Source organism: Hibiscus syriacus, unplaced genomic scaffold, assembly GCF_006381635.1.
Source record: "Hibiscus syriacus cultivar Baekdansim isolate YM2019G1 unplaced genomic scaffold, ASM638163v2 tig00110372_pilon, whole genome shotgun sequence".
In the NCBI taxonomy this organism is placed as follows: domain Eukaryota; kingdom Viridiplantae; phylum Streptophyta; class Magnoliopsida; order Malvales; family Malvaceae; genus Hibiscus; species Hibiscus syriacus.
The window spans coordinates 349,976-373,659 of record NW_024062709.1 but is presented as its reverse complement, the minus strand read 5'-3'; the positions used below and the strand labels follow the sequence as shown (position 1 = coordinate 373,659).

The 23,684-nt window shown below is 33.6% G+C and overlaps 2 protein-coding genes across 3 annotated transcripts; one reads left to right on the top strand and one right to left on the bottom strand.

Moving 5' to 3' along the window:
• Positions 1–7,911: 7,911 nt before the first annotated feature.
• Positions 7,912–18,126, bottom strand: LOC120121468 (28 kDa heat- and acid-stable phosphoprotein-like). The gene is made up of 8 exons (XM_039140819.1): positions 17,972–18,126; positions 17,609–17,646; positions 16,833–16,898; positions 16,648–16,731; positions 16,502–16,536; positions 9,118–9,203; positions 8,100–8,165; positions 7,912–7,952 (listed from the first exon to the last, which is right to left on the bottom strand). The coding sequence occupies exons 1-8, from the start codon at positions 18,036–18,038 to the stop codon at positions 7,918–7,920; spliced, it is 477 nt and encodes a 158-aa protein (XP_038996750.1). The 5' UTR covers positions 18,039–18,126; the 3' UTR covers positions 7,912–7,917.
• A 1,056-nt stretch (positions 18,127–19,182) lies between these two features.
• Positions 19,183–22,836, top strand: LOC120121482 (RNA exonuclease 4-like). 2 transcript variants are annotated; one of them, XM_039140833.1, is made up of 9 exons: positions 19,183–19,350; positions 19,429–19,501; positions 19,664–19,742; positions 20,404–20,485; positions 20,908–21,016; positions 21,342–21,430; positions 21,518–21,582; positions 21,694–21,772; positions 22,397–22,836. In XM_039140833.1, exons 1-9 carry the CDS (start codon positions 19,282–19,284, stop codon positions 22,469–22,471), a joined length of 720 nt encoding a protein of 239 aa, XP_038996764.1. In that variant the 5' UTR covers positions 19,183–19,281; the 3' UTR covers positions 22,472–22,836. The 2 variants fall into 2 exon arrangements, with proteins under 2 accessions (XP_038996764.1, XP_038996763.1); XM_039140832.1 differs by having other exon boundaries at positions 22,393–22,836.
• Positions 22,837–23,684: the final 848 nt, after the last annotated feature.

The window sequence follows — 23,684 nt, the reverse complement described above, 5'->3', positions numbered from 1 at the left end:
AGCGTAGACTTCATATGCTGCTTATTTGGCGGGTGACGCGCTACCACAGACTCAGACACCTCCGACCCAATTTTTGCATTCATTGATGTCTATGTTTTCACAGTTTTCTATGAGCGCTAGGATGGCTAGTTATACATCTCCAGGTCCTTATTCTATAGAGGTGGTACATCGACATCTTTCCCTGATTAACAAAATATATTCACTGCTGCTGCTGATGATGATGAGAGTGAGGAGAAAGAACAACTTAAACAAAGAAACCTTCATTGAAATAGACATCCACAGCCCTATGGAACACATTCGAGACGCATACATCGATAGACTTGTTTAGTTTGTAATATTTTTATTTAGTTTTCTTTATTTAACAGCAAATGTAATATTTGTATATAATAACGACTTTTTATATATTCATTTTTTGTCTATTAATTAATTTGTTGAATTGATTTTATTATTTAGTTTGTCCAATTTTTGTACTTAATCTTTACTTGAGTAGCTCATTACTTGAACTTAAACGAAAATGAAATAACACAAACTGATATTTCAGAAAAAAAAAACAATTTCATTAGTACAACATCAATTGTTACGTGATCAAGATGGACATTTTTCCTATTATGGCCTATGTTTCTACAATGCCCGTATCTTTTTTTTCTTTGTATGTCTCTCGAATATCTATATCATAGTGAATTCGAGTGGATTTTGGACGACCTATACAATCAGAAGCTAATTCTGAACCTCGTCTGGGTCTTTTTCATTACCTATGAGGGGAAACTCAAATTCATATATCTTCTAAAAGTCGGTATACGAGATCCGCAAAATGGTTAAAATCTTGACAGGTATAAGAGCAAGCTGCTATGACATGGGAGCATGAATACTTCAAATGTAATACCCCAAATTTTGACCAGTAATTAAAATGTATGTTTTGAAAGTTTAGTGGCTAAAGTATAAACTTTGAAAAGTTTAAGGACCGAAATTGTAATTTTTAGAAGTTATATATTTTATCCTGTAAATGAACAATTTGATTAAAACAAAGATTTTAATGGGAATCAGATTTTTGGTAAGGGAATTGTGTTAAAAGCTATAAAGTAGTAAAGTTCCGTATTGAAATCGAATATTCAGATCGAATTGGAATTTTATGAAAATTTGAAGGATGTTAGAAAATTGTTGGAAATATTATTTCCATATTTTATAACAGTGGAAATTGTTATGGATCAATGAATTTGGATATAATTTTCTTTATTTATCCAAATTGAAGAAATTTAGTGACTAAATTGCATGGTTTGAAATTTTCAAGGATAGAAGTATAAAATCATAATTGAGATATTTTCTTTATGGATTTGATGATGTAAGAGATGATGTCATGGAGTGGCATAGATGAAATTATTAAGTTTTATTAAGGCAACATGATAAAGTGGATTAAATAAATTTAAAATTCATTTATATTGGATAATGACATGTATTTTAAGAGATAATTATCATTAGAATAATCAAGAAATGTTGAACATTTTCAGCTTCTTTCTCCGAGGGTTGAAAGTTCAGGTTTTAAAAGTTAAGAACTTTAGTTTGATTTTTGAAGTTAATTCCTTGATTTTTGAGTTTAGCTAGTAGATAGAGAATTAATCTACATGAAATTATCTATCATTTGGTACCAAAATTTAATTGTGAAGATAAATGTATGATGAGATTTTATGATTTAGGGTTATGAAGAGTTTAGTGATTTTGAAATAATTGGTTGTAAGAATTGATGAAGAAACTAAGGTGCAAATTAATGAAAACAGTTTAGATTTTTGAATTTGGCAGTGAGTTTGAAAATTCACCAGAAATTATATAAAAATGATTTGGAGGTTATTTTTATATATTTGTGTTCTTATATCAATCTAGCTTTGTTTCAAACAAACGGAGATCAATTCCAAGGTATATACAAAAAATATGAATTTTTAACCAAGGAAAGGTCAGAAAAACGGGGCAGCAGATTCTGCACAAAACAGATTATGTTGGTCAACTTTGAAAATTTACCATAAATTGTACAAAATGAACCAGAAGGAGTTCTTTATATGGATAGATTTGTATTCGAGTATAATTTTCAACGAAAGAAACGAAATTAAATTCCAGTGTGTATATCAATACATAATATTGATTATTTAAATGTAGTGTGAGTTGTCTGAATATGAAAATTTTAGAATTTAAGTGGAAATGGATTAAAAACTGAAGAGTAATGTTTAAATGTTTGATTATATTTAAGTGGAAATGAATTCTTTGTTTAAATATTATTGGAGTAAATTATTGAATGCTGCAAAATTTATTAATATGCTAAATTTTGAATTAAATATTGAATTGAGGTTGAATTGAAAATTTATTAAGTTTGGTGGTTGAAAATCGAAAGTCAGGAAAGTTTGAGTTGAAATTATAAATGTTTGAAATGTTGAGGTATTGATTTGAGCATTTTATTAAAGTTATGGAATTTTTATATTTAATGTGCAATGATTTTAATGGTGAAGGACCATTATGAACTAAATGGAAAAATTGAGGTGAATTCTAAAAAGAATTCAGAACTTATAGCTTATATTAGTACGATACTAATATGTAGTTCGGACACTTAGTGTTATTATTTGGTATTGCCAGACCACGACAAATCTAGCAATCGGGATGATTCGAAAGGAAAAGAAAAAGCACGTGATTATACATATCGCTTAAAGGAATCTATAGTGTGGCAAAGGTGAGTGCAATTATTTATTTAATTATTTTGATCGAGGACGACTTGCAATAAGTCAACTTTATTCTAATTTATAGTATGATTTATAAAGTTTATAAAGAATGTTTTTATAATATTCTATATTAGTTTTATGAATGATTTAGGGTATGAACTACCCAAGCATGATATTTTTATGATGAATTTATTATAATACATCAGCCCATTGTGTGTTATAGTGAGAACTGTTTTGTTGGTACACTTGACATGCCATTAGCTAAGTATTTATCCATTATCAGCTTTAATACATTCGTGTATCAATGTCCAACACCGTTGGTACTTATTCAGGTTATGATGGCATTGAAGTGCATCATATCTTAGTATCAGTTACAATTTGCACTGTGTTGTGCATAGTGCGCACCTTATTCACGTATCTTATTTTCTCATATATATGCATTGAGCTATGAAAATGAATATGCAAGTGGTGAATGATTTTCAGTTGACAGAAAGCATGATATGCTTATTTTATCAGATATGATTTATCAGAATTTTCATGAGTTCATGATTTAAAAAGAAATTTCAGGCCTAAGTGAAGAAATCGACTTGGAAAAATTGGTTTGTCACGTTAATGTTTTAATTCGAATTATTTTATTTATGTTTATGATATTTTTAAATTTTCTCACCTTAGATTATTACTGCCTCACTAAGTTATACTTAGCGCGTGATGATTTTCATGTGTAGGGTCCGATTGAGATACAAACGTTTTATGTGGAGCTTTCCGAGCATCATGTACAGATCATCTATAATACCAGTATCAGTAAGACATCATTGATGTTTCTTTTGACTAGTAGTGATATGTATAATTATATCAGTAGTTTCTATTTTTTGTATTTATTTTAAATAATTTGTAATAGTAAACTAGAATTATTTTAGTTTATTTTACTTAGTTTAGTTTTATCAATATCTATGCATGAAAATACTATATTACGTTATTATGTTTTTAAAAGATTTCACGAAAAGACATGGTTTAGTAAAATTAATGATTTACAAATGAATTTATTTTCCTGTGACAAAGAAATAAATTATAGTTGAGATATACTTTAAAATAGATTTTAAAGTTAAAATAGTAGTGTTTTCAAGTGAAAGAAATTTTTAGGAAAATTTCTGTTCGATAAATGTATTTAAGTTGATGTGACATCTTTGACTCGTATATTGAGACACATACGGGTTAAGGGTGTTACATCAAAGCTTGAAAAAATCCACAGTCAGACCACCTGTCTTGTAAATTAACTCTGAACGAGTTAGCTTCAATCCCCTTAAGAGGTCGTGACATTTCAGCGACACGAAATAATTCATAGGTTCAAGAGAAGCTAGTTATAGACATTCCATTTGAAGCAACAATTCTTTTTTTATAGATCTGCAACTAATCTTGGGTGATAAACATGACCGCTTTGCATCCAAGTTTGAGTTTGTCCACCGAACTTGGCAAAAAATGCTCACAAACGAAAATGCGTCGTTTTAACCAAAGTTGTAACTGGTAAATGACGCCCCTTTTAAGGTCAAATTGATAGCCTCAACCAAGTTAGTTGTCACGTGTGCATATCGATATCCACCATCATATGCATTTGTCCACATTTCTTTGTTGATGAGGCTGATATAATTGTATCCTTGGTCGTTTTTTCCTCGTAATTTTTAAATCATGGACTCAAACGTCTGAGGTAGTAGTTCGTAACCTGAGCGATTTATGTAGTACTTACTGTTAAGTTCCCATAAAAAAAGAAAATTCTACAAAAATAAAATTAAGAAATGTGACATACCCATGTGCACAAGTAATTGATGTTCATCATTCTTCTTGAATTTTCCATTATAGTTTGTGGCAATATATCAAACACAGTACCGAAGTTGGACATAGGTGGTTGCCACATTGGACCTAAAGAGTCCATTGATGCTTTGATCCCAGCTCCGCGATATGAAATGACACATATTTTCCCCTCGTGACAACATATAGAGATGGGCATGGGTCGGGTTGGCCGACCCAACCCAAAAAGTTTTACATCCTTCAATCGACCCGAACCGACCCAAAAATATATACCCTTCACCCGACCTCTAATAAATATTCTAATTTTTTAATAGTATGATATGATTACAATATAATACAGTTTAGAATTGTTTTCAATATTTAATAACACACATACGTCATACAGACACAACTGTTCAACCTCAAATTATCCAAAGAGAACAATCAATATTATCCCTTTGGAAACTAACATTTTATTCATCACTTAAATAATTTTAAATTTTTCTATTCATGGATATTGAACTCACAACCTAAATAAAGAGAAAAGATGTTAATTGAAAACTTTTAACCACACAATTCCAACATAACATTTGATTTCATATTAATTTAATTACTATTGAATTCGACTTTGCCGAATCCCAATCATTTGACAACTTGAGGGAAAAAAATAAAAAAAAAATCAAGATATACTAAAATCGATTTTTCATTTAATTTTATATGATCTAGAAATTTTATTTTTACATTAGTGAAAACACTCATAAAAACCACTTTAAAATTTGATAACCAAAATGATCTGAATCAGTAATAAGCATCTCATTATTATTTAGGGTAAAGTATAGTAATGGTCACTGAACATTTCAGAAGCTTGCATTTAGGTCCCCCAACATTTAAAACTTGCAATACAGTCCCCCAACATTTATTCCGTTTGCAATATGGTCCCCCAACTTAAACCACAGTTAGAAAATTAGGATAAATTATATAAATGGTCATTGAACTTTTCAGTCACTTGAATTTAGGTCCCCCAACTTTTAAAACTTGCAAAACAATCATCAATTTCATTCTAAACCCCAATTTCCAAAGTAATTCAATTTTATTCTAAACCCTAAATTCCAAAATACTTAAATTAAATTCAATTATGTCAAAGTTATTATTATTTAATTTCATCTTATTTCATGTGATACGTATTTTTTATATAAATATAATAGTATAATTCTTATCTGTTGAAGAAATTTTTTAATTAAAAAAAGTAGTTAGGATATAAAAGAGGTTGAAAATAATTCGAATTTTAAATTTATAAAATGTTATTTTGACGTATAAATAAAAGTGTAAACTACTCGGTTGACAACTTAACTATCTAGCCCTTTTTACTTTTTTCATCGATCTTTTAAATTTATCAATCATACCACATAATTATTTAACTGTTTCAACTAAGCCACTAGTCGTTACCAATTGATAAAAATGATGATGTGGCAGTTAAAAGGAATTGACATTATTATACATTCGGTCTTTATTATTTATATAATCAATTTGGTCCTAAATTAAATAAAATTTAATAAATTAATCATTTAATTAAGATCTGACATGTGTTAGCACATGATCATGACACGTGTCATTGGTGACACGTGTTACCACCTAATTATTTATATATGCTATCAATTTGGTCCTAAATTAAATAAAATTTAATAAATTAATCATTTAATCAGGATCTGACATGTGTTAACACATGATCGTGATATGTGTTATTGGTGACACATGTCATCTCCTAATTAGAAGAAAATTAAGTTACAAAGAAGTAAAATTTGGGTCTTGGGCAAACTCAAACCTGAGTCACGCAAATGAAAGATATAGGGTGGAGCCACTAAGCTAACACCATCGTTTGTGTTAAGAGATATACAATAATACATATACTAATAGTATGACCAATGCCAGAAAAAAAAGAATATAATGTAAAATGGAAATAATGAGATTTGAACTTCGGCAAAATTTGAAAGCAATAAATGATGGGAAAATATTATATTTTTACAATAAAAAAATATTATATTTGATAAATTGTTTGATAGATTTAATATATTTTTTAAATATTAGTTGATACAATATTTTAAAAGAATAAATTTAAGATTTATATATTTTTAAACTAAATTTAATAATTATATTTTCATATTTATAATTCATGATTATATATAATCTTAAGTTGAGTATTTCTAATATAATTAATAATTTTAATTTCTTATTAAAAATAAAATATTCAAAAAATATAAATGATTCATACATTAATATATGAATATATTTTTATTTATACATCTAAATATATATTTATATAATATATTTTTATTCGTTGTGTCTGTGCCTTGAACTCTTTCTTCAAGCCTATATTACCTTAAATTGAAGTATTTTAGAATTTAATTGAAGTATTTTAGAATTTAGGGTTTAGAATAAAATTGAATTACTTTGGAAATTGGGGTTTAGAATGAAATTGATGACTGTTTTGCAAGTTTTAAAAGTTGGGGGACCGAAATTCAAGTGACTGAAAAGTTCAATGACCGTTTATATAATTTATCCTAATTTTCTAACTGTGGTTTAAGTTGGGGGACCATATTGCAAACGGAATAAATGTTGAGGGACTGTATTGCAAGTTTTAAATGTTGGGGGACCTAAATGCAAGTTTCAGAAATGTTCAGTGACCATTACTATACTTTACCCTATTATTTATTATTAAAAACTAAACCAACCGCCCCAAGAAACCTCATGGATGAGTGGAGCTTAAGATACTTCTTCGCAAACCCTATCTTTCTTTCTTTCTTTACGTACACACATACAAACATGCACGTAAGCTTTACCTGTACTTGAATTCGGCATGCTTGTCAACCAAGTTTCTTTTTTCATTCCATTCAGAAACTTTTGCCTAAACAAGATTAAACCTAACTCAGTCAGAAACCCTAGATCCAAAATTTACCATCAGTCATATAACCTTATTTGAATCCCCAAACTACCAACTCCAAACCCTAGCCACTAGTAATATCAATGTTGGAATTTTGAACAATGGGATGAACAAGAACTACTCCAGCCCACGAGCCATGATAGAATAGCAAATCCCTACTCAGCCAATCGGTGAGGTGACTATGCCACCGACCGACATCTAAGGAAAGAAACACAAATAAAGGACTTGCTAAAACTGGATAGAAAGGTATTTGATTGTTTGAATCAGCCGGCATGTGTTCTAAGCTCAGCGTAACATAGCATCCTCACTAAGAATCATGAACAACCAGCACGTTGTTTGAGAAGATCCAAACGCAGATAAGAAGTTGAAATTAAGTTTAGGAAATTTATAGTGTCTATAAGTTTGTATTTTACTTTTAATGGGATAAAAAATTTAGTATAAAACAGACAAGAGATCTGATGGTAAACCGATCATAAACATTATGATTCCTAAACCTATTTATTTGCGGGCTTCAACTTTCTTCTGTTCTTTTGCTGCAAGAACAAATAGAATTAAAATCAGCTTCAATAGAAATTGTAAATATGTATAGGACATGGGTGTTTGGCACCAATACTTAACTAACCAGTAAAGAAACTTGAAATAGAGGTGCAAAAGCCATGCAATATAATATAAAACCATACCAGCCTTCTCTTCTTCTCTCTTCTTAGCAGCCTCTGCTCTCTGTTGCCTAATCATGGCTAAGCGCTCTGCAATAGTAATTAATTCAAATTCAATAAAACAATCGAATAAAATAATGTAAACAGCCAATGGTGAAACATGATAGGGTGCAATCATTAGAGAATGCATAAGATGTGCCCTTGAGATTATTCCAACGAACTCATACAGAATAGAAGAAACCAGATAAGCTGTATCAAGATTAACCTAACAAACTCATGGAATAGAAGAAACCAATTCCGTTGCATCATACATAAAAACCAGCATTCTTCTCAATACCTCCATTCCACAAAAGACTTGTGGCAAGAAAATAAAAGCAGTTCTGACACCTAACTGACAAGGTACTTTCGATCTTCAATTTTTTGATTTGGTGCAATTTTCCATCATCATTAAAGAATATAATATTCTACATCAGAATAAAACACTTATGGCAGAGAAACCAGTTCAAACAGAAAAGAACGGGGAAGATCCTATATGTGTAGAACCTCATAGAAACACGCACACCTCACATTTCACATAAATACTCTCATCCGCAATTAAATAGCAGTCTTTCGTCAACTCCTGAATGCTCCTTTGTAACTATTTAGGTCCATGGACAATGATCTTCAACCAGTGTTTACAAAAATCACATCATCATTTGCATCACTTATATGGAGGATTATTTTACACTCGTCATACATTATCACTCCCTATAATGACTCAAAAAGGAGATGAGTTAATATCATTATTTTCATCTCCCTTCTTTAGCACCATGTCAATGAACATAATTTCAACCTTACCAATATATCTTCAATTATTCCCAGACAACCAAAAAGTCCCATGGAGAGGTTAGAAAAAGCCATGTTCTATTGAATTATAATGATATTTGACAGGGCTATCAGAAGTCCTTGGAAACTTAATAAACGCTCAATTTAGTTTTCAGTACAGTATAAATTTGATTAAGGGAGATAAGTACTGGGAATAATGTAGTTGTCCACTAGTTACCTAAATCTTTTCTTGATTGCTCAGTTTTCCCTTGTTCCTGCAGCTTCATATATCGTTCATGTGCCTTTTGCTTTTCTATCTCCTCTCTGCAGTAAAAATAGATAAGCACACAAGCTTAGCTGGTCTAAAGGAAATAAACAGTTCAAATATAGAATTACATTTTTTAGTATATCACTCCCTTGCTAACAAATATTTTTATGATAAGTAGAAGATATGGCTTCAAAAGATGGAGATTCATGAGCAAGACCACAATAATTTGAAGCACAAGGACAACATTTTCGATGAAATTAATAAAAAGGCTTGTAGCTTATTACATGCCAAAATGGCAAGGTAAAGCATTTTATCATACCCTGCCCATTTCCAATTAGTACCGTAGTCTATAACTATTCTGTCTCAAAGGATGTTAAAATTTGAGTTAAACATAATGAGATAGGCATCCACAACAAAAAGGTAACGAGGAATTCTAAGGAAAGCCTAGACTAGCGTTGATTATTTAGTTAAAAAGCTGAGGTTATGGTCTCCGATTAAGTACATCATAGGCTCTTCTCTAACTGGAATAATAAAAGCAGATTTTGAGATAGATGTTGTTCAGAGAGCTCTGACTAGTGATGGAATAGAAGTCAGATTAGTCAGGTAGGGTTATGCGTGGAACTCTTGCATAGTAATGTTTTCCTCGGAGGAAAGCTTGATGGAGGCGTGGCTGAACAAGAAAGAAGCAATATATGATTGGTTCGACCAGATAGATCGGTTGGTGATGGAGATTGGAGTTTCGATGGCTTTGTGTTCCGTTGAACTAAGTGGTGTCCCGTTAAATTGTTGGCATGATTCCTTCTTCTCTACCTTGGTGAGTCGTTGGGGTTTACTGGTAGGAATTCACGATGAGACTCTGTGGAGAAAGGATCTGTCGTTTGCAAAGATGACATTGAGAGTGGTTAGTCCCATTGATGTTCCCAATATGGTCACTGTCCTTGCAGATGGGAGGGCGTTCAAGATTGGTGAGAAGATTGGATCAGCTACTGTTAAACCAGAGGTCAATCTGGATTTAATTAGTACTAGAGACGAATGGAAGGAGGGAGTGTCACCGGAGGACCAAGACAGTGGTCGGTTGACGTGGTTCAAAGGGGATACTGAACAGTGTTTGGAAGAATCATTGAATAGGGTCTCATCGTGGCTTGAGGAAAGGGGATGTTTCAGGTCGGCAGTGATGTATTACCGGAAATATTAATTTTTTTAAATATTTATGGTAAAATGTTATTTAAAATATTATTTTTTTATTAAAAAGTAATTAGTGAAATTAATATTTTTAATAAAAAAATAATATTTAAGATAACGTTTTATCAAAAATATTAAAAAAAATTAATATTTCTAATAAAATATTTTTTTAACTATATATTAAAACTGTCCAGAATTATTCGAAGAAAAGAGGACAGATGGCAGTTCAAAAGGTGATATGAGAAAGCAATCATTGTCGCAGGTAAAAGAGAAGAATGCCTTTAATGACATGGAGACAGAATTCCTCGGTACAAGGAGAGTAATGGGAGTATGCTGGGTTAAGGTTGAGAGTCTTTGGAAGTCAATTTTCTGATGGGTTGGCCCAATCAGATGATTTTAATGAGCCCTTAACCCCTATTAAGAGAATTCAACCTGCGGGGCCTGTAATTAATATAGCCCAACTCTGTTTTGGGGAAAGAAAGGGATCAGCGAGCAATTCTCCTGTGGAGCAGGTAATGAAAGAAACAGAGAAGGTTGACATTAAGAAGAATGGCACCAAGAGGGGCGATGGAGACATTACGAAGCCAGTCAGTTTATCGTCTAAGATAGAGTTTGGGGTGAATGATGGTAACCAGATTACACTTTCAAGGGACCTTCTTTGGAGGAGATCGCCGTCCCCTTATTCTTATCGACTATCTACAAGGAGTGATCCGGTTGGAAGGGCAGAAAGCAGGTTTTTTAAGAGAGAGTACTGTAGACCGAGGTCGCGAGAGAGAAGGAATAAAAATCGATTGGGGTTGAGAGGGGAATCTGTTCTGGCGGGGAAGGAAACTGGGTTAGTTAATAACTCTCATTTGGGCTCTTTGGAACTTGTGGCCCAATATGGTGAAAAGAAGGCCCAGGTTAATAAGGAGGTAGGTGGTGTGGATGTTATCTTAAATGAAAGACAGATCGGGCCTTCTTTTAATGAGATTGTGATGGGAGAAATTAGGAATGTGGGCCAAACTAATATCCCGTGGAAGAGCAGGTGGTGTTGTCCATTTAGATGGCAGCCAGGGGGAGGGAAACGTGGATGATCAGAGACACTTGGCATCGAGTGGGGGAAACAGAACACGATTGCATGGAGAATGCTCATGTGAATGGGGATTCACACATCGTGAGTGGGTGTTCTAGTGAAAATCAAAGGACTGGGTCAGGGAGTAAGTTCTTCTACAACCAAATCTTCTTACTTCTCGGAGTATCTTGAAGAACCGTTGGCCACTTGGGAAGTATGTAAGTTGTTGGGAGTTTCTTTCTAAGGAGGAAAAAAGACCTTTCTGGAAAAGGTCATTAGTTTGGAGAAATGAAGAGGGAGGGAGTTCATTAATCTCTCGTTTCTCGAAGGTTTTAATTTCTTGTTTTAATGATGAATTTCTCAGTATAATCGTGGAATATTAGGGGTTTAGGGAGGAAGGGAGGAAGGAAAAATTGAGAGCTGTGAGGAGTTTGGTGTCAAGAAAGAAGCCTGCTGTTTTGTTCCTTCAAGAAACTAAGCTGCCAAGCATTAACCTCTCAATGCTAAGAAAGTTATCTGGGAATTTGTTACAAGGTTTTTGCATTGCACCGGCGATTGGAGCAACAGGAGGGCTATTAAGTCTCTGGAATGAAAGCTATTTCGAAGTATCTAACAGAGTAGTAAACAACAGGTTTACAGCGTTAGTGGGGAAAATTAAAGAAAATCAGTTTGGGTGCGCTCTTATAAACGTTTATGGACCAGGCGACCAGCAGTTGATTCCGACAAGAGATCTTTTTTGAAGATCTACTGTCTTTTTGTGAGGGGCTGGATATTCTCGTGTGCGAGGTGACTTCAATGTATATTTGTCTCTAAAGGAGAAAATTGGGGCTTATCAGAACTCGCAGAGCATGGAATTGCTTACGGATTTCATTCATCAAGCCGAATTAGTGGATCTACCGCTTATTGGGAGGAGATCCACATGGTGTAATAACAGAGAGGAGCCTACCTTTGTTAGGCTTGACCGTTTCATGGCAAGTGTTTCTTATTTGGGGGCTTTTTCAGATATTATGCAAGCACTTCTGCCGAGGTATTTATTGGATCACAATGCCATTGTATTGGAGAATGAATGGATTAACTGGGGTCCAAACCCTTTAGATTTTTTAATTACTTACCGGAGGAGAATGGTTTTGTGGAAATGGTGGATTCGTCTATTTCTCATTTGACTGATAAGTATAAAGGGAGGAACATCTTAAGCATCCTCAGAGATACTAAAAATAAATAAAAAAGTGGCCGGGCAATAAGCTTTCAGATCTGAAAGTGGCCATCAGTGAGTGAGAGAAAAATTAATGATTTGGAAAACTCTCAGCTTCAGGAGGTGAGTGCTCAAAGCAGATGGGATGATCTGATTAAGTGCAGGGAAGACCTTTGGAACCTATATAGAATCGAGGAGAGCATTTGGCACCAAAACTCGAGGGTGAAATGGATCAAATATGGGGATAGGAATTCTAAATATTTTCATTTGTATGCGTTGGGTAGGAAAAGGGCTAATACCATTAGAAGTTTGAAGATTAATAGGGAAAGCGTCACCAAACTGGCCAAAATTAAGAGCAGCGTTTGAGACTTTTTCAAAGAAGCTTTTAACTCGATATCTTCTCTAGCTGTTGAGGATGTGAATGTGAACTTCTCCAGGCTGTCCGATGTGCAGAAAGATCTCATGGATGTGCAGAAAGATCTCATGGAAAGGGAATTTTCTGAAGAGGAAGTATGGGAAGCTATAAATACATCCGACAGTAATAAAGCGCAGGGGGCAGATGGGTTGAATATGGGATTCTTTGAAAAATTATGGTCTAATTTGAAAGCTCCAATTATGAATTTCTTCATGGATTTTTATGAAGGGAAAATGTGGGAGCATGGTATTAATCACACCTTCATAACTCTTGTTCCAAAGAAAGCATGTCCGGAATGCTTGGAAGACTATCGACCAATAAGTTTAGTTGGGGGTTTATATAAAATTCTTTCAAAGGTCCTTGTTAGAAGATTGAGGGATTGTATGGACTCCATAATTGGCCCTTCTCAATTCATCTTTACCCCAGGTAGACAGATTCTGGATTGTATTTTTATAGCCAATGAAGGGATTGATTATTGGAGAAAAAAGGGGGCTTCAAGGGTAGTTTCAAAGTTGATTTTAGAAGAGCCTATGACTCTGTTGAATGGCCAATTCTATTAAGAATTATGGATGAGATGGGCTTTGGAGACCGGTGGAGATCATGAATTAATCTGTGTCTCAACAGCCTCGATTTCTGTTTAAATCAATGGTGCTCCGACGGTAGAGTTTCGTTTAGCTAAAGGTTTAAGACAGGGTTGTGCGTTGCCCCCCTTTTATTCAATATGGTTGGGGAATTACTTAATTTACTGCTGACAAAGGCTGTCAACTTAGGATTGTTTAATGGCTTTTGGATTGGCGGGGTGGAGAATTCTTTTATGTTGTCTCATTTACAGTTCGCTAACGATTTAATTATTTTTTGCAGCGCATCGACTACTCAAATAAAAAACTCAGAAGAGTCCTTCGCATTTTAGCTTATGATGGGGATGCAACTAAATGGTAGTAAGAGCAAATTAATGGGGATTAATGTGGCTGAGTCAGTACATGAAGAATGAAGGCCCTCTATTGGTTGCAAGGTGTGTTCTTTTCCATCGGAGTATTTGGGTTTACCCCTAGGTGCGAAGAGAAATTCAGTTGCCTTATGGGATCCTGTCGTCCGCGGGCTAGAAAGCACCCTCATTATCAGCTGCAGGCAGACTGGTGTTGGTAAAGTCTGTGTTATCTGCATTTCCTATGTACTTTTTATCAATTTTCTCGATGCCATTGACTGTGTACAGAAAATTAATTCATTTTTAGAAAGGTTTCTTTGGGTGGCGGGGAAGAATCCAAACGAATTTATTGGATTAATTGGGATTCTGTTTGTTCGCCAAGAGAGGAAGGTGGGTTGGGAGTTCCAGACAAAAACCTCATGAACAGGGCTTTACTTGGGAAATGGGTCTGGAAGTTTGGGTTTGAGAGGGATTCATGGTTGAAGAGGGTATTGTGTTGCACGTATAATTTAGATAATAAGGAATTGACAATTTCTAAGGTCAATCATCCCCAAGCCTCTTAGATGTTGAGGGGAATGGTTAACAATATTACCAAGGAGGACACTTTTGTGGACTGCCTTCGGTCTCATTTTCAGCATAAAGTTGGAAGGGGGGATACGATCTCCTTTTGGCATGATAAATGGCTTTTCGATGTTCCATTGAGGACCAAATATCCGAGGCTTTATGCACTGTCCACTAATAAAGAGGGCAAGGTGGCAGAGTTCGGATCTGTTTGCTCATCAGGTTGGGTGTCTAGGATATTAAATTGAGATGGAACCTTGCCGATTGGGAATTGGATATTTGGATCGAATTGATGTCAGATTTAAGTATGATTAATCTTGCTGTTTCCGAGGATGACCTAGTGATGTGGAATGGGAGTGGAGAAGGCGTTTACACGGTAAAGTCTTGTATGAAGTTAATGACTTACAAAGGAAACAATGAAAAGAGCCGGGATAGATATGTTTGGAAAGGATTAGCTCCTCCAAGGGTTGCAGTCAGAGCTGAGCTGGCGAAAAGATGGGTGTTGGATGAGTCGGACAATGTATGCCCTCTGTGTAAGCTGTCCCCAGAATCTGCGAATCATTTGTTTATCAAATGCAAAGCTGTTTCGGAGTTGTGGAGCCTTTTCCTCCGTTTATGGAATGTGTCCCAAATTTCATAATCTGGAAATTTATTCCAGGAGCTGTTTTGTGGTCTGTGTGAAAAGTTAGAAACAATATTGTATTTGAGAATGGCTCCTTTGATAGTCTCCATTTGTCTTTCTTAACAAGATTCAGATTGGCGGCTTGGTTTTTAGCTAAGCATCCGGATTCGGCTGTTTCATTGGATTCCCTGTCTGGTGATCCTTGTTTGGCAGACTCGTTGACTTTCCCTCGGAAATTAAAAGCGAAAATAGCTTGTTGGACTCCCCCTCCCGAAGGCTTTTTTAAGGTTAATGTAGATGGGGCAGTAGTAAGTGATTGGAGGAAGGGGGCATTGGTGGTCTGTTAAGGGATTCGAACAGCTGTACGCCTCTTTTTTTTCTGATTCTATGGGTCCATGTCCTCCTATTCTAGCTGAATTGAAGGCGATCAAAGCGGGGTTGAAACTATTCTTGGATTCAGATTGGGTTTCGCTAGGTCGTCCTATTTTGGTATGTGATTTTGCTCGGTAGCTTTAGATTGGATTAAAAATTCTTGTCCTCCACGTTATGAATGTATTGTTAGGGAAATTAGATACTTGGTTTTAGCTAAAGATGTGATATGTAGGCTGATTATAAAAAGTGCTAATTGGGAAGCCGATGAACTGGCTAAGAAAGGGATTGGGTGATGTGAGGATAGAGATATTTGAGAGTGGGGTTTTGTTTTTGTAATGGGGTAATTGCAATGTTTCTGGTTGTAATGCTGGGTATTTAAACCTTTATTTGAATAAAATTGAGACACTCTTTTCGTCCTTCCGCTGATTGTTTGTTCTCCTTTTGAAGAACGGACAGCTAAGAAGGGGTTTTTAACGAGGCCTCCTATTCTTATAAAAAATGTTATAATTCAATAAGTTTATATAGAAACTATAGTCTGTAGTTAAAGGTGCATGGTACATAATTTTAACGTTGAGCAACAAATATCTATCCTCACAGTTGGTAGGGTTACCGAGAAGGATTTAGGCATGAAGCATATCCACAATGGAATTTCGTTAGTAGTAGAAGTTCTTTCTCTTGCCAAGAAAGAACCAAATTCAAATATTCAATGCCCTAAGCTTATTACCTTTTCACCCTCAATGTTACCAGAAAAACTCAACTAAACAAAGCACTCTTTGTATTAATCCTAGATTGAACAAAGATGAAAGAGTTACAATGCTTCATCAAATTAAAACTGGACCATCATATAGAAATGTTAAACTATAAATAAAACATGAGAAAATCTATATTTTTCAAGGCATAACAGATAAGCTAACACTTAAGAAAATGCTGTTTGGTTAAAACCGGTAAAATTATTAAGTAACAAAAATGGCCGAGATGCAAATGATAAAGCATTGATCAGTCAGACTTGAGGAACAAAGAGAATTACAAACCTTTCACGCCTTGATAGTTCAGTCGCTTTTCCCATCTGGAAGATAAAGTCTCAATAGTCAATACTCAATTCAGTTACTAGCCACGCATCAGTTTATAAGAGTAATATAGACTTAATGCAACAGAGGAGTATTCATATACAACTTACATCAATATCTTTAGCTTTGACATTCTTTGGTTTAGCTAAATTTGGATTCTCAATCTGAATAAGCCCTTGGGTCCCTTTCCGTTTCTGCCAATAATAACACCAATAATATGAAGAATAAAAGGTACTTAATGCATATGGAACTAATATCATTATCATTAGATGAAAGAAGCGCACAAAATAATTACCTCAGGCTCTTCTTCTATTTCCTCTTCAGACTCTTCTTGTTCTACTTCCTCCACTTCAGCTTCTTCCTAGAATGAAATATGCCATCCTATTTAACAAGTGAATTAAAATACAAAAATAAAAAAAAAGAAAGCAATCACATTCATAAGGGAAGAGAGAGAGAACCATAGCAAAGCAGATATTTACTAAATAAAATAATGTTTCCATTTGAACACTCGAGAGAACTGATTTTAAAGATTAGAAAATAAAGTGGGGGGGACATCGTCAAACTTAACTGATAATCTATCGCAACCAAACATTATGCACTCTTTTCTATATGCCAAATTCAAAATCTCTAACCAATACACAATGTAAAAAACAAATGTCTTAACATATAGAGTCCAATTCCAGACTCTCTCTTACAGTAAAATATAAACGATGATGCAAGAACTTGATTTAAAACAACCCAAACAACCAAAATCCATGAAATTTACTGCATTCAAGTTGTCATTCATCCTACATGTGAACATAAAAGGCACATAACTTGCCAAATTCAAAGAAAGCGTCAACTTTGGGTTGTCAAAAGTAATGCAAGAAGTATTACCTTCTTCACAAGAATCGATATCAAGATTAAAAAAATCTCTTTTCAAGCAATATATAGCAAGAAATACATGATAACAACGAATAAGTTACCATAAACTATTAATGATCAAAAGCTAATTCCACCATATAAGTAATTCCTCAACTTTTACTACCATGAGCGAATAGATTATGTTAAAAACTAGCATAAAAATCTCACCTTCCTAAAAGTACGGGGCCTAGCTGAGCTACCAGCACCTACCATTAAAACATTAAAAGAAAAACACAGAAAGATCAATAATAAAACTTATAAAACACAAAAAAATACAACAATTTAGAACATATTTAGTATTTTTGCCTCTAAACACAGCTCTCTATTTTCTCTATGTAGCATCTAAATTTCACACAGAAAACGGATTGTATTAAAAAAAACAATACGCTTGAGCTACTGATGCGGCAGTTGAAAGATTGATATAGATCTGATACTAGGAAAGTGCATACAAATACGTAGAATTACATGCATGCCAATAGAAAAAAAACAAGATAAATACGTAGAAATTGAAAATAGAGAGAATGTTAATACGGAGTTCTTCCGGAGTTGAGAAATGGCGGTGGCCGGTGGGTTTGCCCTTGAATTTTCCTCTGCCCATTTTTTTATCTTTTTCCCGTGTTTCTGATTGCAAACAGAAAAGAAGGAAGGAGGACCTGAAGGAGAGTGTCCGCAAGGGATTTTTTTTATTTATACGGCAAATTTTGAATGAATATTATTTTATAGTATAATTACATAGGGATGTAGAGATGGGCATGGGTCGGGTTTTTATTTATTCGATCTGATTCGAGAATAAAGGATCCTCCACCTGAGACCCAACTCGATCAAAATAAAATTTCACTCGACCCGACATATAACTTAGAAACCCGCTCCGATCCGACCCGAAATAATAAAAAAAATATTATTTTTATTCAATAAAAATAATGACTTAATTGAAAAAAAGTATATATAGAGAGGTATTATTGTAATTATTCCTAAATATATAAGATAAAATTATATATTTTTTCGGGTCGGGTCGAATCAGATATTTTTTTTACCCTAAACGCGACCCCACCCTACCCGAACATCACACTTAAAAAATCCGACTCGACCTGACCCGAACTTGAATTTTTTTTAAAAACCCGACCCGATCGAGTCGGAACCCATCTGATTCGTGCCCCGTGCCCAACCCTATAATTACATTTAAATCATTTTATAATTTATTTTTATAAATTCTGATGCCTTTACTTTTAAACTTGTATACACATTTTGTTTGAGGATACTTGATTAGAAAATTATAAAAAAATTACAAAATTTTAAACACAAATTATTATTTAATAAAATATTAATTAATTTATAATACTAATTCAATATATTTAACTTATATTGTATTTTTAATGTATAAATTTTAATCATTTGATAATATATGGTATATTGTATTTTTTTAAAAAATAGGTAGATTTAGATGGAATTAATGTTAATTAAAGATATCATAAAATGTATATTTATTAATTATTTAAATATTAGTTAAATAATAATATAAGTTTTGGAATTAATTCCAACATGATTTCATCGAAATAAGATATAGAAAAATAGATTCATGGAAAATTTTAACTATTATTGTCATTATTTGTTATAAAAATTCCCTTAAATGTTTTCCCCCTAAAATTTGTTATGAGCTCAAATTTAAATAAATAAATAAATAAAAAGGCATTAACCCTTCTTTTTTATGTCTTAAACCCGGGGCATGAAGTTCTAAAACGACGTCGAATTTTATATACGAAAGCGTAGTTAGGTTACTTCAGTTCCTTCACGTCCCTGAAGTTGACTAACGCCTAGAGCAGCAGCAGCTGCAGAAGAAGAAAATGAGCAGTGAAGCGAAGAAAAACCCAAAGCACTTTCAGCTTAACCCAAACTGGGTTCAACTCCAACAAGTACTTTTTTCCTAATATTTTCCTTTTTATTTTTTTGAAAAGTTTGTACAAAATCCTTTGCCTTTGATTCACTTGCAGAAGCTGAAATCCTCTGCTAAGCCTTCAAGGCATTCCAATAACCTACAATCTGAAACCCCAAACTCTATATTAGGTAAATTACTTGCAATTTTTGTTTATTTTGCACTGGTTTGGAGAAAAAGAAATAAAATGTAGGTTTTTTTTTAGTTCAAGTTGAGAAAATTATATTAATTATTGGTTCTTTTCGTGCCAGTTTTTGTTTTGTATACATTGCGTGGGATTGTTTTGTTTATAGGAAAACGTAAGGAGAGACCAAATTCAGACCCTGATGATGCTAAGCCTAATCCTTTAATCCCAACAAATGATGATTCCAGGTGCTTTACTTGTTTTCCGATGCTTCAAAAATCATCAAACCATTGTGAAGTTTCATATTGTTTATCGTACTTTATTGTTTTATAGCATCTGTAATTGTACCAATTTACCATGAATTTTTCTGTTTAACATGATTATGGAGATGATTTGAATGGAAAATAAAGCAATGGGATTGGTTAAGTGTAATGTTTAGTTAAACAATTGTAAATATGGATCAACCCTAACATGAATTTCCCAGTGATGTCGAGTGGTTCAGGTTATCGACACAACATGCAAACATTTTTTAAACTTTTGTTGGCCAATATGCATGATTTCTTTTTGGCCACATATCTGTTGTTTAACGGTCAAATATTGAGTATTTAGAGTTTGATGTTATCCCCTCTCTTATGGTCTATTCTCTAAGGTATCAAGCAAGGAGGTAGAAGAATGTCGTTTTGGTTCTTATATTTTAGTTTATATTAAGGAATAGAGATGTTGCACTAACTTTAACGCCTGGGATAGAAATGCCAATCTATGGTGTGAAAATGTGATTTTGATGTACAATAGAACACTGCTAGAAATTCCATTCTTCCTTCATTTGAGTTGTTGTGATGGGGTCTTTTATCTGTGTATCTGTCTCCACACATATGTACCTCTTTGAATGACTCATCAATATTATGACAGTGTGACAGATGTGCTAGCTATGGATTGTGAAATGGTTGGTGTTGGTCAGGGGAACAAGAGTGCTCTTGGACGAGTTACGCTGGTAATTTTGTTCTCCTTGGATCTTTGAATCTTACTGGTCACGTTTTATGATCTTACATTACCCATGGTCGGAATTCTACATGAGATAGAGTGATAGACAAATATATAAAATAAACTTCTATTTTGGCCTTCTTATTTTGGAATTGTTATTCCTACAGTTTTAAGAATAACAATAATATCTAACGTTGTGTAAATGCTCTCATGTTAAGGGGCAATTGCATTTGTAATATGTTACTTTTGCACATTCTTAAATTCCCAACTTTGTCGTTTTTTGTTTGTAAATAAGATGCAGTTGTAATTTATGCAGAGGAAAATTAGATTCTAGTTTGAGTTAATTTAAACATTGCCATTTATCTAGATTTTGAGTTTGATGCGGTATACTTTTTAATGTCATTGATTACTTAGTATTTCAGTTCATGACAGGTAAATAAATGGAGAAATGTCCTATATGATGAGTTTGTGCGGCCAGTAGAACGTGTCGTTGACTTCCGCACACATATTAGTGGCATTCGGCCTCGAGACTTGAAGAAAGGTTGGCTTTAATTTGTTTTCCTGGTTAACTCAATGCTCTGAAACTTGGAGCATTTAAAAAGCCATTGTCTCAACTTTATGCATATCCATTTTTCCAATTCTTTTTGAGGTTGTTCTCCTTTTGCATTATTATATCCATTATCATTTCAAGTAAAGTTTCCTATAAAACATAAACTTCATATGAAAAGAGGTAATTTGATCTGAATCAAAATACATGATCAAAAAATAATAGTATAAGTTTTGAAAATATTTGCTTAAGTGTTGTGCGGGAAGCTTTTATTGCGTTGGGGAGGGAATTTTTGGACATAATGCTTTTTTTTCTGCAGCAAAGGATTTTCGGGTTGTTCAGAAGAAAGTGGCAGAGTTAATCAAGGGAAGTATTCTCGTGGGTCATGCCTTGCACAATGACCTTAAGGTTATCCTTATCTGTTTTTTTGTTTGGTTTGTTTTTGTGGAAGTAGAAAAGTGACTGATTTTTATTTGGATGGCTTATTTTCAACAGGCATTACTGCTAACCCATCCTAAGAAGGACTTGCGTGATACCTCAGAGTATCAACCCTTTCTAAAGTATTAATCCTTCATCCCTTAGCTATTATGGCCTGGATGCTTGCATTACAATTGAGTTTGTCGAGCAGCTTCTATAGTTCCTTTGTATAACAAGGTTTGTTGTTGCAACAGGGAAGGACGCAGAAAAGCACTTCGGCATCTTGCAGCAGAGGTTCTAGGTGTTGAGATCCAGAATGGCGAACATTGCCCTGTAAGTAAAACGTTCATTATATTCTTTTTCTCCAAACCCTTGAGAAAACATGAAATAATTTCATTGAAACTATGCATAAAATCGGTTAATTGATCTGCTATGCTCTAAACTTGTTTACTAGAATGTTGTTGGCGATACTGATCCAAATCTGAGATGCTGAAAGTCAAAGGCTTGTGATTGGTAATTTTGTTCATTTTAGTATTTCATTATCGAAGACCAAAGCATGTCAATGAAGCAGGGATCTATTATGTCGTATTATTCGTAGGTCATCACAAGAGAGGGTAGTTTACTTCGGAAGAATACTTGGGGCTGAATAGTGCCCTCTTGAAAGATCCATATTGTGGATACCTTAATTAGAAAGGGTTTATTTTGTATTTATAGAGCTACTATGCATGAAGATGGAGATAGCATGAATAAAATAAATCATAGCTCTTGTTGATAGAATTATGGCCTTATTTTAAAACATATTCGGGTTGTTCAGGAATTACGACTTGTTTCGCTAGACTTGGTTGGTTAATCGAACGTGTTTAGGGGAAAACATGGGACTGTCTTCCCATATGTTTGCTCTAAATCTATGTTGCTACAACAGCCCTTAGCTAATATATGTTCTCATTTTGAAGGTAGACGATGCTCGTGCTGCGATGCTGCTTTACACGAAAAGCCGAAAGGAATGGGAGAAAAGCGTTAAGGATCAATTGAGGGTCAAAGAAAAGCAGAAAAAACGGAAGCACAGAAAGAAACTGAAGTCCGACATCAACCGAAACCATGCACCAACTGCATCGTAATGGTGGCTTTGTCACATGATTCTCGGACTTCATATTCCGGAACCCTCAGAAAGATCTCCTTCATAGAGAGGGATTCACAGAGTTGTTGCCACAAATTTGGACTGGAAGAATCATATGATACAGCATCAGACGGTTATAGAGAAGAAACGGACTAACCTCTTTAGCTGTAGTTAACTTTGTTAGTGTGATATAAAGAACTTGTTTATGTTCCCAATTCATTAAAACATCAAGTTTTTCTTTTTGGAGTTTTGTAAGGAATTTGTGAAAACTTATATTTATCAGATAAAAAAATAAGACAAGATAAGACGTTTAATTTTAATTCAGGCTTTATATTAACCAATGAAGAAAATGATTTAATTACATTTTTGTCTCCACTAAATCATAGACTCGAATGATAAATAATAAGTCTGGCAGGTAAAATTAAAAAATTAAATTTAAATATTAATATATTTATAAGATTCATTTGTATTAAAAACGTTATGTTTTTACAATATTAAAAAAATTGAAGGCACGGGATTCATTTAGGGATGATAAAACTAAAGCATGATATTAGATTAAAATTACCTAAATTTTATGTTTAAATTGAATAAATTAATATTTTGTTTGATTATTTTTATTTTAATAAAACTAAATAAAAATAAAAAAGATTAAATTTATAATTAGTGTTTAATCTAATTTAAAATGAATAAAAATATTTTAAAATCCAGAATCTAATTTTATTATTATAGTATCATTCAGATTAGGATGAGGGGAAAAAAAACTCATCGCCATTGTCATCCGGAGATTCACTTGCTTTGGCGACTAAAATTAGGGTGGAAACGGGATTGTCTCAGGAAAGACGGGCTAATATACGACGTTACAGGATATATTAAAATATATTTAACAAATTCGGTTTAGCGCTACCGGAAATGTTGAGTAATAATAATGTAGTAGGTCTAAATCATGAAGAAATATTAAAAAAATTGGCAACCGACAAACTTAGTTTGTCGGTTTATTTCGATACTTTATAAAAATGTATCGATCCACATCAATATAACAGGTAAAAATATGACAAAATCGGTCTCGAAAAGACAAAATCGGTAAAGCGGTACCAGATATATTGAAAGTGTCGATACTTTAATATGAGT

Coding starts and splice junctions, on each gene's coding strand:
- LOC120121468 (XM_039140819.1), bottom strand. CDS start 18,038: ATGGGCAGAGGAAAATTCAAGGGCAAACCCACCGGCCACCGCCATTTC. Junction 16,732..16,832: donor AAATAGAAGAAGAGCCTGAG/GTAATTATTTTG, acceptor TATTATTGGCAG/AAACGGAAAGGGACCCAAGG. Junction 7,953..8,099: donor GAGAGAAGAAGAGAAGGCTG/GTATGGTTTTAT, acceptor TTGTTCTTGCAG/CAAAAGAACAGAAGAAAGTT.
- LOC120121482 (XM_039140832.1), top strand. CDS start 19,282: ATGAGCAGTGAAGCGAAGAAAAACCCAAAGCACTTTCAGCTTAACCCA. Junction 19,502..19,663: donor AACCCCAAACTCTATATTAG/GTAAATTACTTG, acceptor TTTTGTTTATAG/GAAAACGTAAGGAGAGACCA. Junction 21,773..22,392: donor AGAATGGCGAACATTGCCCT/GTAAGTAAAACG, acceptor CTCATTTTGAAG/GTAGACGATGCTCGTGCTGC.